General features: G+C 32.4%; 2 protein-coding genes across 4 annotated transcripts; both read left to right on the top strand.

Annotated features, from left to right (window-relative positions):
• The first annotated feature begins 1,407 nt into the window (after positions 1-1,407).
• LOC137832870 (probable plastid-lipid-associated protein 4, chloroplastic) lies at positions 1,408-5,182 on the top strand. 3 transcript variants are annotated; one of them, XM_068641244.1, is made up of 6 exons: positions 1,615-2,105; positions 2,376-2,489; positions 2,701-2,799; positions 3,683-3,757; positions 4,572-4,639; positions 4,863-5,182. In XM_068641244.1, exons 1-6 carry the CDS (start codon positions 1,815-1,817, stop codon positions 4,933-4,935), a joined length of 720 nt encoding a protein of 239 aa, XP_068497345.1. In that variant the 5' UTR covers positions 1,615-1,814; the 3' UTR covers positions 4,936-5,182. The 3 variants fall into 3 exon arrangements, with proteins under 3 accessions (XP_068497346.1, XP_068497345.1, XP_068497347.1); XM_068641245.1 differs by lacking the exon at positions 3,683-3,757 and having other exon boundaries at positions 1,408-2,105; XM_068641246.1 differs by lacking the exon at positions 2,701-2,799 and having other exon boundaries at positions 1,657-2,105.
• A 1,510-nt stretch (positions 5,183-6,692) lies between these two features.
• On the top strand, positions 6,693-12,232 carry LOC137832857 (uncharacterized). The gene is made up of 7 exons (XM_068641222.1): positions 6,693-7,300; positions 7,393-7,536; positions 9,205-9,277; positions 9,618-9,723; positions 9,819-9,915; positions 11,578-11,673; positions 11,753-12,232. Exons 1-7 carry the CDS (start codon positions 6,794-6,796, stop codon positions 11,915-11,917), a joined length of 1,188 nt encoding a protein of 395 aa, XP_068497323.1. The 5' UTR covers positions 6,693-6,793; the 3' UTR covers positions 11,918-12,232.
• The last annotated feature ends 420 nt before the right edge of the window (positions 12,233-12,652 follow it).

The raw sequence follows: 12,652 nt of genomic DNA, 5'->3' as shown, positions 1-12,652 counted from the left end.
AATTTAAAAAGAAAAAGTAAGAAATAAAGAAGAAGAAGGTGTATTTGAATTTCAGTTCACACACAAAAGTCAACTTTTACCCTTTTATTTAAACACTATACCAACGTATTTATTGCTTTTATATCCAATTAAAAACAAAATTCTTTTTAAGTTTCTAAATATGGAATATTTCTAATTGTGCAAATATTTTTCCAAAATCATTTGACAATTTAATAATTAATCGAAACAAAAAAGTACTTCCACATTATTTTTAACAAAAATTGCCATTGAAAGCTTGGAATTTTTCCACAAGTTCAAAATATTTATCAATTTTTTTTATCTATTTATCAAACATTAAATAACAAAAAAGGTAAATAATTATAAGTCCATGTAAATTTGGTATGACTTTCAATGAAAGAAATATGTATATTAATTATTGGAAAGGAAAAATAGACATCCTTAAATTTTACCTCTTTTTATAAATTGATTTATATTTTTTAAGAAATAAACAGATATTTTAAAATTTAGTTTTGTTTTAATCGATTCTTAAAGTTTATTTCATTTATAAATAAAACCATTGAACTCTAAACTTTACTGTTTTTCCTAAATAGATATCTCCAATTTAATTCTTTTCTAATAAATTGTAAAATCTATATTCTTTTATAAGTAATTATTTATATAAATTCAATCATTCATTCGTTAAGGAACATGCCAATCATTCATTACACTTTTTTCTTATTTTTTTGTTAATTTGTCACCAATTAAAATATAAATTCAGATAAAATAAAAACAATAAAACGTGTTTAATTTTTTTACTTATAAATTTAATTATATTGTAATATGTAATAGCTTATTTATAAAAATAAAAATACTAATTGGTTGGGGTTACACAAATTTTGTTTCCTTCTTAATAGTTTAAAGCAATTTTTTTTATTGAAAAATCTTTGGACAAGTGAGTTGTGCTCTATTATATCGAAAACGTTGAACCAAGAAATGTGGGTTGAATGATTTTTTTGGCCATTGATTTGAGGGTGTCACCAAATGTTGTATCTGTTTTCTCTCATTCTGAAAAAAATATTATGAAAATTATATTCTGGAAAATACATTCCAAAACATATTATTTATTTTAAAAAATGTCTGAAAAATGTTTGTCGAAAATTCTGTTATGATTTTTTCCCCTAAAATTATGTTCTTGAAAAATGTTAATACATTTCATGAATTCTATAAAGTATGTTACATAAAAAAATTCTGAAAATGATAATTTAGAAGTCATTTAAAAAATGGGATAAAACAATTTTTTTTTTAAATTGAAGGGGTGCGAAAAGAAATTTGATGAAGTGGAGAAAAAATAAGCCTGAATTGACCAGACGCGGTCCATCAGTTTCTGTGGATTAGATTCCCCTAGAGATGTCAGCCACTCATTTGGGCCATTTCAGTTCCACATGTGTCTTTCATTAATTCTTACAAATTTTTATTTTTTTATAATTTTTTTATGTTAAATATTATAATATAACTTGATATCTCAGTTAAACTGAGAAATTAAGTAATAATAATCCGTAAAAAAAAATTAACTTTTAAAAAAGTTTCGTTAATTAAAAGTTCTATTAACTTAATTATGAATGTTCCTTCCATGTTGAAATAAATATTTTGTTGAGGTGCAGTGAAGATTTTACACGCTGAAGTTGAAACCGTTTTCATATTTTCTGCATAAAACTTGTTCAGTAACACATATATATTATAGTTATTACAGTTACATTTTGTTTCCAACAGCTACATGTTCACTTTACAACCAATTATAATGGTTGGCAGTGTGCATTAGCATAACCCATCTTTCAATGGCTCTTTCCAATCCCACTGCCACTCTGCCATTCAAATGCATAATTGATTCCTACCCTTCAAAGCAAAATCCATTTTTTTCATCACCCTCACGACCAAAATTGAACACCAACCACCTCAAATCACAAGAACCTGATTCTGGAAAGTGGAGGAACATGGTTTCCTTTTTCCCAGGTTTTCTAACTAAAGGTAGAGATGTTGACAGCCTCAAGCTGGAGCTCTATGAAACAATTGCACCTCTTGACAGAGGTGCCGAGGCTACTCCTGAGGCCCAACAACGTGTGGACCAGGTTCATGCCAAAAACAAACAATTATCACATTTCATAGTGTATAAGTGATTACCTTATAAACTGATTTTATGAGGTTAAATTAAACTTAAAGTCCACTTCTTAATATGTTATCAGAGTCATTTTGAATCTATCTTAACTATTGTTTGTTGGATTTATCATGTCACCTGTTATATTTACATGTTGCATCATTTTAGTGTCTTATGTTTTGTTTTCACTGTCTCTTTTGGTTTCCTTGTGAGTTGTGATTCTAAGTGGGTCTTATTTATCTAGATTGCTCGTAAAATTGAGGCTGTGAATCTTGTCAAGGAGCCTCTCAAATCCAATTTTCTCAATGGGAAATGGGAGCTCTTGTATACGACATCTCAATCAATTCTGCAAACACAGGTTTCTTTCACACTTTTACACTTCTTTGTTCTGAAATTAGCTGCATTTCCCAAATTGAATCAATATCACTTTTTTGTTACTGTTATTTTTGTTGGACTGGAACATGTGAATTCGGAAAACACTATGTGTGGTCTGAACTATGAAGGGCTTCAATAGTCTATGTTTGTTAACTTTACTGAAGTGAGAATTAATTGTAGTATAACTATCCCAGAGGCCGAAATTCTTGCGACCAAATGGAAAAATCTATCAGGCAATTAACGTGGATACCTTGAGAGCTCAAAATATTGAAACTTGGCCGTTCTACAACCAGGTACCATAGTTCTAAGTTCTGTATTTGTTAATATGGATTGAAAACACAGACAATTTTGACTTTGTTTTTTTATTTTTTATTAACAATAATAAATAAATAAATATGATCCAATCTATATACAATTTACCAAAAACAGTTAGCCAACAAAATACTAACCAATCTACTCAAAAGACATCCAAACTACTTTAAAATAAGAAGCTCCAAAACCAACAACCAACAAGCTAAACCAAAGCTAAATCGAGTTTAGGCAAATCAAATCTGAATAAGAAAAATAAGCTGATGAAATTTAGAGGAAATCCAAGACCAAACATTCAATTGAGTCAAAAGAGAAAATCTTTAAATGATGTCATTCCAATAACCTTGTTCCTAACACACCAAATCTGACTAACTACTGCAATCCAGACATTTTCCAGAATCAAATTAACAGAATTAGAAGCATTACACATGTAAATGAAATGGGAACCAAAATTTGGCAAAGACATGAGTTGTGCACTTCACGGTTCAGTAGAGGAATTCGAAGGGTTTCATGGGGCAGCTTTTTCTATGTGATTCTGGTTTAGATGAACATGAGCATGACAGGTCTAGACATAGTGTTACTTATTCACATGAATTTTTACCACTATATTGCAAATGGGAGTTCCATTTTCACTTAAGCTTTTTATGTTGAATTTTCTTTTGTGTAGTAGTATCATTAGCATCGCTTGTTGGATTGTTATTTTAGCACATAAACCATTTACAGAGCCTTGGTTGAACAAACCCCTGGTGCTTACAGCATAAGTTATAAAAGCTAAACAATTGGTTATGTCTTACCAGCAATTTTGTATACTTAACGCCATTAAATTTACAATGCTTTGGAATCTACATGTTGCCATTGTTGCTGTAGGCCACTGCCAATTTAGTGCCTCTTAACTCAAGAAAGGTGGCTGTCAAGTTTGACTTCTTCAAGATAGCTAATCTGGTAGGTGATGCAGTGCTTGAAATCACTTTTCATGTTTGGTCTCTCTGTCATTATTAAGAAAACATTTTAAGAACTAATAAACTGTTGAAAACTAGTCCATATTCAGCTCCAATTCCTTACTCATGGTGAACTGCATTTAAGTTTAAAATTTGAGTCTCAGACAAAGGTATAGATGAAGCCTTGAATTAGTTGTTTCCCAGCCAGTAATTGGGTAACTTCAGCTAAGAGTGATCTTTCAGGCAGAAAACTCCAGCAAAGTTATATATTATCATTTAATTAAACATCACAGAACAGAACAAAATTTTAACATAATTTCTTGGCTTTAACTTCTGTGCATCTTTTTACATGTCATGAATTTCTAGTTGATGTTTTTAAGTAATGAACTTTAAGTCTAACTCAAATTCAATTTATAAGGTGAAATTTGCATCTATTTATATATTATGAAATGTCGTTATTTTTAGTCTCCTCACTTACGCTGAGGTCTCTCAACTTGTACGTGACACTATATATTTATGGTTGATCCAATCACGACTGATAGCAGGTGACTTTATAAGACCAACAAGCCCTCGTTAAAATAAACTTTAAATGACTCTGATACTATCTTAAGAAGTAGGTTTTAATAAAACTAACTCAACCTTATAAAATCAGCTTATAAAATCAGATTTGTACCCACTTATATACTATGAAGTTGGGATCTCCATCAAATGTTCGAGCTCCCTTAAACATTCATATCATGATAATGTTTCTTTATTATTCTTCTTTATTATGTACCAAGTTTTTTTACTGACAAATGAGTCTATTATGGTATTAACAGATACCTATTAAATCACCTGGGAGTGGTCGCGGTCAATTGGAAATTACTTATTTGGATGAAGATTTACGGTAAGTCAGTGACTCTAGTATATGGAATTTGCTGTTTCTGACTCACATTCTTGCGTTTCATTTTCTTTGTGGAATTCAATATTAATGGTAGTTTTAAACAGATGGAATAAGATAAAATAGTTGGTTTTTCAACCACAGTATCAAACCACAACATCAAAATAGCAATGGTTCATGCATCTGCAATATTAAGTCTGAATTTGTTTCTTATGCCTTATCTTCACAGAATATCAAGAGGTAATAGAGGTAACTTGTTCATCCTGAAAATGGTGGATCCATCTTATAGAATCCCTCTTTGACGTGGATTCTTCAAGATCAGTAGTGGTGGCTTCAATTTTCCCTTTTTGACATGAATTAATGCTACCCCTGAGCTAAAATTCAACTCATTGTATCTCTACAATTTCCACTGTGCTTTCTTTCTATTGCAGCATGTATAGTTTCAGTTAAAATTTTAAACATTTACATGAATCAAGCAATCCCACTTATGTAAGGCAATTTCTCGCTGCAACATAAAGACATGCATCCAACACAAAATTTAAAACCAAACATTTTTGCTTACGGATGCAGAAATCCGGAGGTGGTTGTTATATATTCCGGATTTCGATATCTAAAAGGTCATTTTTGTACTTCATTTAAGCTTCCGGATGACCATATTCATAAGTGAGTTATGAGTTCCAAATTTTCATATCCAAAATGGTGTGTTGTAAATGGTGTTGAGGATAAGATCCGGAACTCATTTATGTTTGTTTACGGATTTTGATATTTAAAAGGTCATTTATGTTATTCAGATAAGTTTCTAGATGACGAAGTTCAGAAATAACATATTAGTTTCGGACTTGCATATCCAAATAAATATAAGAAATAATCAGGATAAGTTCAACTAACCAATACAATGTGTCTACATTGGATCACATTATGTATGAACTTCTTCATCAGTTCTTTACTATCTGATGTCTTAGCTTATGTGACTCAGATTATCATTGAAATTAGAAGATCTTTGTTACAATATAGATTTTTCATACTTACTATACAATTAAACAACAATTCACACATTATTCCAAATATATGACATCAATTTCATACAATTTTATCATTATGATAAAATACATGTCATTTAAAAAATTCACAACTATATTAAACCTATAAACTTAGTGTTAGATTTACTCATTTTAAACACATTGCATGAATTGAATACAAGTTAAAATCAATTACAATTTAGATGTTGAAATTTATTGGGTGCAAAAAGCACAAACCGCCTAATTTTTTAGTGATGGGTTGAGGTGTTGGGCTTGTAGTACAGTGAGATCAGCCCATTAAAGATGAAGTGGGTCCTAATTCGAATTGATTAAGGACGAAAATGTGAGGCAGAGGTATATTGACAGTGGAAATAATAATAATAACTATTTGTATTTATATTTTTATTATATTAAAATATATTTTTTTATTAATAATTAATTAAAAATGTATAAAATAATTATAAAAATACATTATTTAATTATTTTAAACATTTTTATTTATTTATTAAATAAATAAATAAATAACTTTTTCTTTATTAGAAGATAAAATTATTTAATTAAAAAATGATACTAATATTAGCAAACAATATTTTTTTATATAATAATATATATAACTATTAAATAAAATATACTATTAAGCTATAAAAAATATAAATAATTGTTATAACTTTTGAGCTAGTTCTTTTACAAATAATTTTTTTTTAACATAAATAATTTATTTTAATTTAAACATGATTACTCAAAGAATACAATAATAAAAATTTGTATACACAATTTTTTCATTAATGTTATAAATAATAATAATAATGAAGATAATTTATAATATTAAGATTTTTTAATGTATGCAAATTTTCACTATTTGACATGACTATTGTTTTAAATTTAATAATTTTTTCAGTTAAAATAACTACTTATAAAATAAATAAAAATAACTTACAATAAAGTTGTAAAAGTTATTTATATTTATTTTTACACTTATTTTTTGTAATTTAATAATAATTTTTATTTCAATAATTATTATAAACACAAAAATGTTAAACACGAGACTCTCGCACACCGACCATAACTACTGCGAAAGCAACCGTAGAAACAGAAGAGAAGGAAGAGGGAGAGTGTGTGTTGCGACTCTGCGTGGTAAGGGATGGGTCCCAGCATCTGTTCCTCCGATGCTCACCGTCTTCTCCATGCAAATCTCAACCCTAATTTCACTCTTCTCCGTCGACGCACCCAATTCCTCACCTTCGCCTCCAATTCCTCTCCACCTCAGCCTCAGGGAGGGGTTGAAGACCACATCACGGCCAAGAAATCGTTTGCCGTGGCCACGGGCGAACTCTTCCTGGGGCTGGCGTCGCGGCTGATCAAGAGCCGCAACAAGGGAAGCAGCCTTGTCGGCGATTCGGGTTCGGTTGCGATGTTCGTGAATTCTTCGGGGAAAGTGTACGCGGAGGAGGACAGAATCGGGGCGGTGGTGGAGGACGAGATTGATCCGGACGTGGTTTGGGAGCAGAGAACGAAAGACGTTGAGGCGGAGCGGAAGAGGTTCAGGCGAGTGGTCACCACCCCTGGCTTCAGCTTCTCTGCTGCTGGACTTCTCTTCCCGTACCATCTCGGTGTTGCTCAATTTCTCATTCAAAATGGTTACATAAAGGTTACCCATGGGCTTAATATAAATTACATTATGCTATGTTGGATTGATGTGTCATGTATGTATAATGAGAGAGTTTTGTGATGCTAGTGCAGGAAACGACGCCGTTAGCTGGTTCCTCTGCTGGAGCAATAGTGTGTGCTGTGATTGCTTCTGGAGCTAGTATGGAAGATGCCTTGACTGCTACTAAATTATTGGCTGAAGATTGTCGGAATCGAGGGACTGCATTTCGCTTGGGGGTAACTGTGCCTCGATTCTCAAACTACTTTATGTTCTTGCTCTGTTACTGATGGTTAAATATAAGGAATTTTTGCGGGTTAGAATTTCTTCTGCTGTATGTGAACTATATCACTCTTTTAGTGTGTTTCTTTTCTTTTATTTGGTTGCTCGCTTGCACTAATAGTATCAGAATTTTAGATATTCCATCTTCACGAGCTAATTTGGAAATCCACACCTCCCTCTAAGCACAAGTCCTTTGTCTGGACGGCAGTACTTAATAGGATTTGTATGAATGATCTTTTGCAGTTTGTAAGCCTCATACTGATCTTTCTCTTGATATGTCATTATGTGCCTCTCTAGTTTTCAAACAACCGAAGTGTTCCTGTGCTGTAATGTAAGGCAGCCACCTTTATATGAAATTATTTTTTCGAGGTGCTTGGTGAGCAGTAGGTGTGCTTCGGAACAATTTCTGCTATCCAGGTTTGCCAAAAAGAGAAAAACACATGTAACAATGTGCAATCTATGCACGTCTTTGGTGCACTTGGTTGGAGATTTAAGGGTATTTTTGTTTCACATGAAATTATTATTGGATAGCATTGTGTGGGACTGTATATGACCATTCTAATGTTTTCAGGATCTAATCACTGTTTAAGAGGGTTGCCTTTTTCTTAATTGTAACAATATTGAACAGCTTTCATGCATTTTTTTACCATCTACTTTCTTTTTTATGCTTAGGGGGATTTTATTTTATCGTACCTTCCCTTATCTCCCTCTAATAGTATTTCTTTTTGTATAAAATTAAATATAAATTCTCTTAGAATCATCCCTCAAAGTAGTCCTGAATACAGATCATGTTTATCAGATAATGTTCCAGTTATAGATTGCTACACAGAAACTTGGTACTCATCATGCCTTTGAATGTTTGACAATTCTGTCTGTAACTACAAGTGTGTTAGACAAGAACTTGTTAATCAGTTGTTAGCTATTATATAGACATATGTAGTCTCATTTTGGATGAAGAGTGAATTGTTATTGTTTCAGTTGACCGTGTTAAGAATTAGAACTGTCATTAATCAATTATTGCAAAAGTTCGAGTTGTTTGATTTGATGGAAGGTACGTGAATGCTTTTATATTACATTTCAAACACAATCTCCCTGAAAGAGTCTTTTGGGGCTTGGGCTAGAAGCATGGACAATGCACATGATACCATGACATGAACCAACTATGCCAAAAGCTTAAGCAATTAGAAAAATACAACATGCATGATTTTATGTTAGATCTCCAACAAGAACCACTGAGACAAATAAGTGGAAAATGAAATGAGACGTTTGTGAATTTGGAGACCAAAAGAAAACCTGATAGTTAGGATTTGATTAGGCCCGTACTACGTTATAACCCCAATTTTTCTTGCCTTTAGAGCTATGCCACTTTCTTCAGATACAATTGGAACTTTTGATTTATGAAGTATCTGTTAGAAAATGGTAAAGGAAGGCTGATTTGGCATTTTTACCAAATATATCTGTTTTTGGGACATTTCTATTAATGAGACTTTTTATTTAATTGAAATGTTAGTTTCTGAAATTGGAATAACAACCTGCGAGATGTGCAGTGACCTGTGAATATGTAACTATCATTTCCTTTTTAAAGTTAAAATCTCACCATTTTGGTTCAATTTTTCTCTGCACAGGCTGTTCTACGTGATATTCTTGACAAGTTTTTGCCTCATGATGTTCATATAAGATCTAATGGGAGAGTCCGAGGTAATTCTGGATGTTCAGCAACTGTTAGTTTTGTCATGAAACTGTCTTGTGCCAAGAACAAAACTGCAAATCCTTTTTGCTATTTTTCTAGGATGAGTGGAAATAACACAGGTTAAACTATAAAAATATATAGTCTGTAGTTGTCCACAGCAATTATACTCGTCTATCAGATTTTTAAATTACATTCGTAGCCTCAGTTTATTACATTATTAAAAAAATGAAAATTACGATTTATTTTATCTTTTGAACTTTTGGGCCAAAAAATGTTGCAAAAGTTCTCTTTATAGTGGTGAAGAATTTTGAGGTCTTGCTGTGACTTACGTTTCACCTTCTGTTGCAGTTGCTGTGACACAGCTTCTTTGGAGACCCAGGGGTTTGCTGGTAGATCAGTTTGATTCCAAGGAAGATCTAATCAATGCAGTTTTTACCTCTTCCTTTATCCCTGGGTGATTTGTTATAGTACTATTTTTCCTTAGTTGCATGTGATTTTTTACTTGTTATAAATTATTAAGTTAATTTAGAACTTACTTACACTCACCAGATATCTTGCTCCAAGGCCAGCAACAGTGTTTCGGAATCGATTATGCATTGATGGGGGTTTGACTTTGTTTATGCCACCAACATCTGCTGCACAAACGGTATTTTCATTATTTACTAATTGGATTATTGATTGAGGTGATTTATTATTTGTTGAAACCTTTATTTAAGTGCTGAGGGGTTTATAAAATGTGTTCTTTCTTTCTTTGTTCTGTACTTTGTATTAACTTTTTTTATTAAATTGAATGATGTCCCGTCTACACGGGGGCATGATTCTACCTGAGATTTGTCATATGCTCTTTTCCTTTTTCTTTGCCTTGAAATTGATCATTGTTGCCTTTGAAATTCTTGCTAGAGTCTCTGACTTGTTGATCCCCACCTCCTCTACCTCTACCCTTTCCTCTAAAATTGTTGAAATGAGTATTGGTAGAAGCTTTCAACACTTGTTCCTCGATTTCTGGTTGTTTAAACTTGTTCTCATGAACAGATGGCGAACTTTGAAATTCATTAAGAGTTCATCAATGTATTTTGATTCTTCTATGGCACATACAACAAAGTTGAACTTTGGTACTAAAGAGTGAAATATCTTTTCTACAATCGTAGTTTGTTCAGCTTCGTCTCCAAATGTGCACATCTTGCTTAAAATAGTCATCATGCGAGAGAAGTAATTTGAAATTGATTCTTCAAACTTCATTCAAAGGGTTTCAAACTCAACCTGAAGAGTTTGAAGCTGCTGCCTCCTTGCTATTGTAGAACCTCTATTTTTTTATGGAATCCCAAATGTTTGGACGTGAGTGTGCAAAGGATGGTTTTTGAACAATCAATGGCTTGGAAAAGATAATTTTTTGCCTTTAAATCCTTCAAATCCTTCAAGCACAGTCCTTTTACTTCGTTTTTTTTTTAAGCCTGTCACTGCTATGCCAGTTGCTGGTTCCTCAATTTCTTCAAAACAACCTGCCAATACTCCTTGTACTTCAATAGGTTCTCCATCAACATACCCCAATGGTCATAGTGTCCATCAAAGTAGGAAATGGATGATTGAACAAGGGTGTCGGTGACCATCGTCTATTGCTGCTCTAGAATAGGAATCGGAATGAAAAATTGCAGACTCTCTGTCTCACTTCCCAGTGTATGTCCAAACTTAACCTGCTGGTATTTATTTTCAATCTCCCTTGTTTACACTTTAAACTGAGAACCTAAACTCATACCACTATTGAAAAAATAGATGATGAAATTACAGAAGTATAAAGAAAATTCTGGAAGTGCATTTTCTTTATTAATCCATAACCTATATGTATGTAATACAACAAAAACAGTAGATAACCATTATTCTACTAACAAAAACCAATTGCATGAAAATAGGAACCGATTCAGAGCGCCGACTTTATGACTTAGTGTAACAAAACAACTACTAGACTCGCTGACTCGGAATAAAATAAAAGAAATTCTGAGACTTGGTCAACCGGTATCCAACCTCAATTTCTTTAACAATTTTTTGGATTTAAATAACATGATGCCTATGGAAAATGATTCCGACTTCCTCTGATCATCTACGAAAAGATGAAAAGTCAAAAAGTGTTCTAGAAATAGGTGAACTATAGGGAACCTTGGCAGGTTTATGTGGATGAAATGATTGAAAATATTTATTTTTATGCACTTTAATTGTTGTATTTCAATTCAGATGTGACTAAACAGATCTATGATTTATCATGTTATTTATTTTCACGTTGTTTCAACCTAAAAAGTATCTACCATTTTCACAGGTTCGTGTTTGTGCTTTCCCTGCAAGTCGATTGGGACTGGAAGGTATAGGAATTAGTCCAGATTGCAATCCAGAAAATGCATGTAGTCCACGGCAGGTAACCCTATTCTGTGAATTAACATAATAATTTTCGTAAGGGTAAGTAGAGATGAATATTCTGAATGAAATCATTGCAGCTTTTCAATTGGGCACTTGAACCAGCAGAAGATGCAGTTCTTGACCGACTCTTTGAGCTTGGATATCTAGATGCTGCTGTCTGGGCAAAGGAAAACCCAGTTGAAGCAATAGTTCAAGATGATAGTCCTGCGTTTGGGAACAGCAGTGCAGCCACTGCGAACTAGATCGATGACGGTCCTACATATGAACTACATAATGATAGTTCACTCTGTGGGTTGAAGATGCATCGACCATTGGATCAACTAACTATGCTTCCTTGTAATGGAGCATCAAATTAGGAAAAATTCATGGGGAGAGAAGTACAGAATGAGAGTAATAATCTCGTTTATTCATATTTATTGTATATTGCATTAGAATCAAAGCAAGGAAAGAAAGAAAAAGAAGAGGTAATATATTTAAATTTACCAGTCACAAGGTTAATGTAATTTGAAAATTATAGTGAATTATAAATAGAATTTATAGCTAGTTCTTCTGTCCAAGAGAAAGTTTTGGTATTAGTTTCATGAATGTGATGTTTTCCTTTAAAGATAAGTGGTAAGGAAAACATCAGTCCAAAATATATTCTGAAAATTTTATTCTAAAAATGTTGTTCCGAATGGAATAAATTTTTAGGAACAAACATTCAGAAACCATTTTTTTTTTCACAACACTTTCTCTCTCCCTTCTTCCTCTGCAACATTCTCCCTCTCTTCTTTTTCTGCAGCAGTGATGGTGCAGCAGCTCAATGGTAGGGTATTCCAGTCTTTGTCTGATAGTAGTGGGGTGCAGTTAACAAGATACTCAATACAATTTGGATGTAATTACAACTCAAAATATCTAAATTTCAAATTCCGAAACAAATAATAAAATACTATAAACCCAAAGGTCATAATCAACTAATGAAATGATTTCTAAATTAT

Source organism: Phaseolus vulgaris, chromosome 6 (genome assembly GCF_000499845.2).
Source record: "Phaseolus vulgaris cultivar G19833 chromosome 6, P. vulgaris v2.0, whole genome shotgun sequence".
In the NCBI taxonomy this organism is placed as follows: domain Eukaryota; kingdom Viridiplantae; phylum Streptophyta; class Magnoliopsida; order Fabales; family Fabaceae; genus Phaseolus; species Phaseolus vulgaris.
This window is presented reverse-complemented; position numbering and strand designations above follow the sequence as displayed.

What these genes read in the sequence shown, in the direction of transcription:
- LOC137832870 (XM_068641244.1), top strand. Translation starts at nt 1,815, where the DNA reads ATGGCTCTTTCCAATCCCACTGCCACTCTGCCATTCAAATGCATAATT. An exon ending in CTTGGCCGTTCTACAACCAG is followed by an intron (nt 2,800 to 3,682) that starts GTACCATAGTTC and finishes TTGTTGCTGTAG; the next exon opens with GCCACTGCCAATTTAGTGCC. An exon ending in TCTTCAAGATAGCTAATCTG is followed by an intron (nt 3,758 to 4,571) that starts GTAGGTGATGCA and finishes TGGTATTAACAG; the next exon opens with ATACCTATTAAATCACCTGG.
- LOC137832857 (XM_068641222.1), top strand. Translation starts at nt 6,794, where the DNA reads ATGGGTCCCAGCATCTGTTCCTCCGATGCTCACCGTCTTCTCCATGCA. An exon ending in TTCAAAATGGTTACATAAAG is followed by an intron (nt 7,301 to 7,392) that starts GTTACCCATGGG and finishes ATGCTAGTGCAG; the next exon opens with GAAACGACGCCGTTAGCTGG. An exon ending in ATCTAATGGGAGAGTCCGAG is followed by an intron (nt 9,278 to 9,617) that starts GTAATTCTGGAT and finishes CTTCTGTTGCAG; the next exon opens with TTGCTGTGACACAGCTTCTT.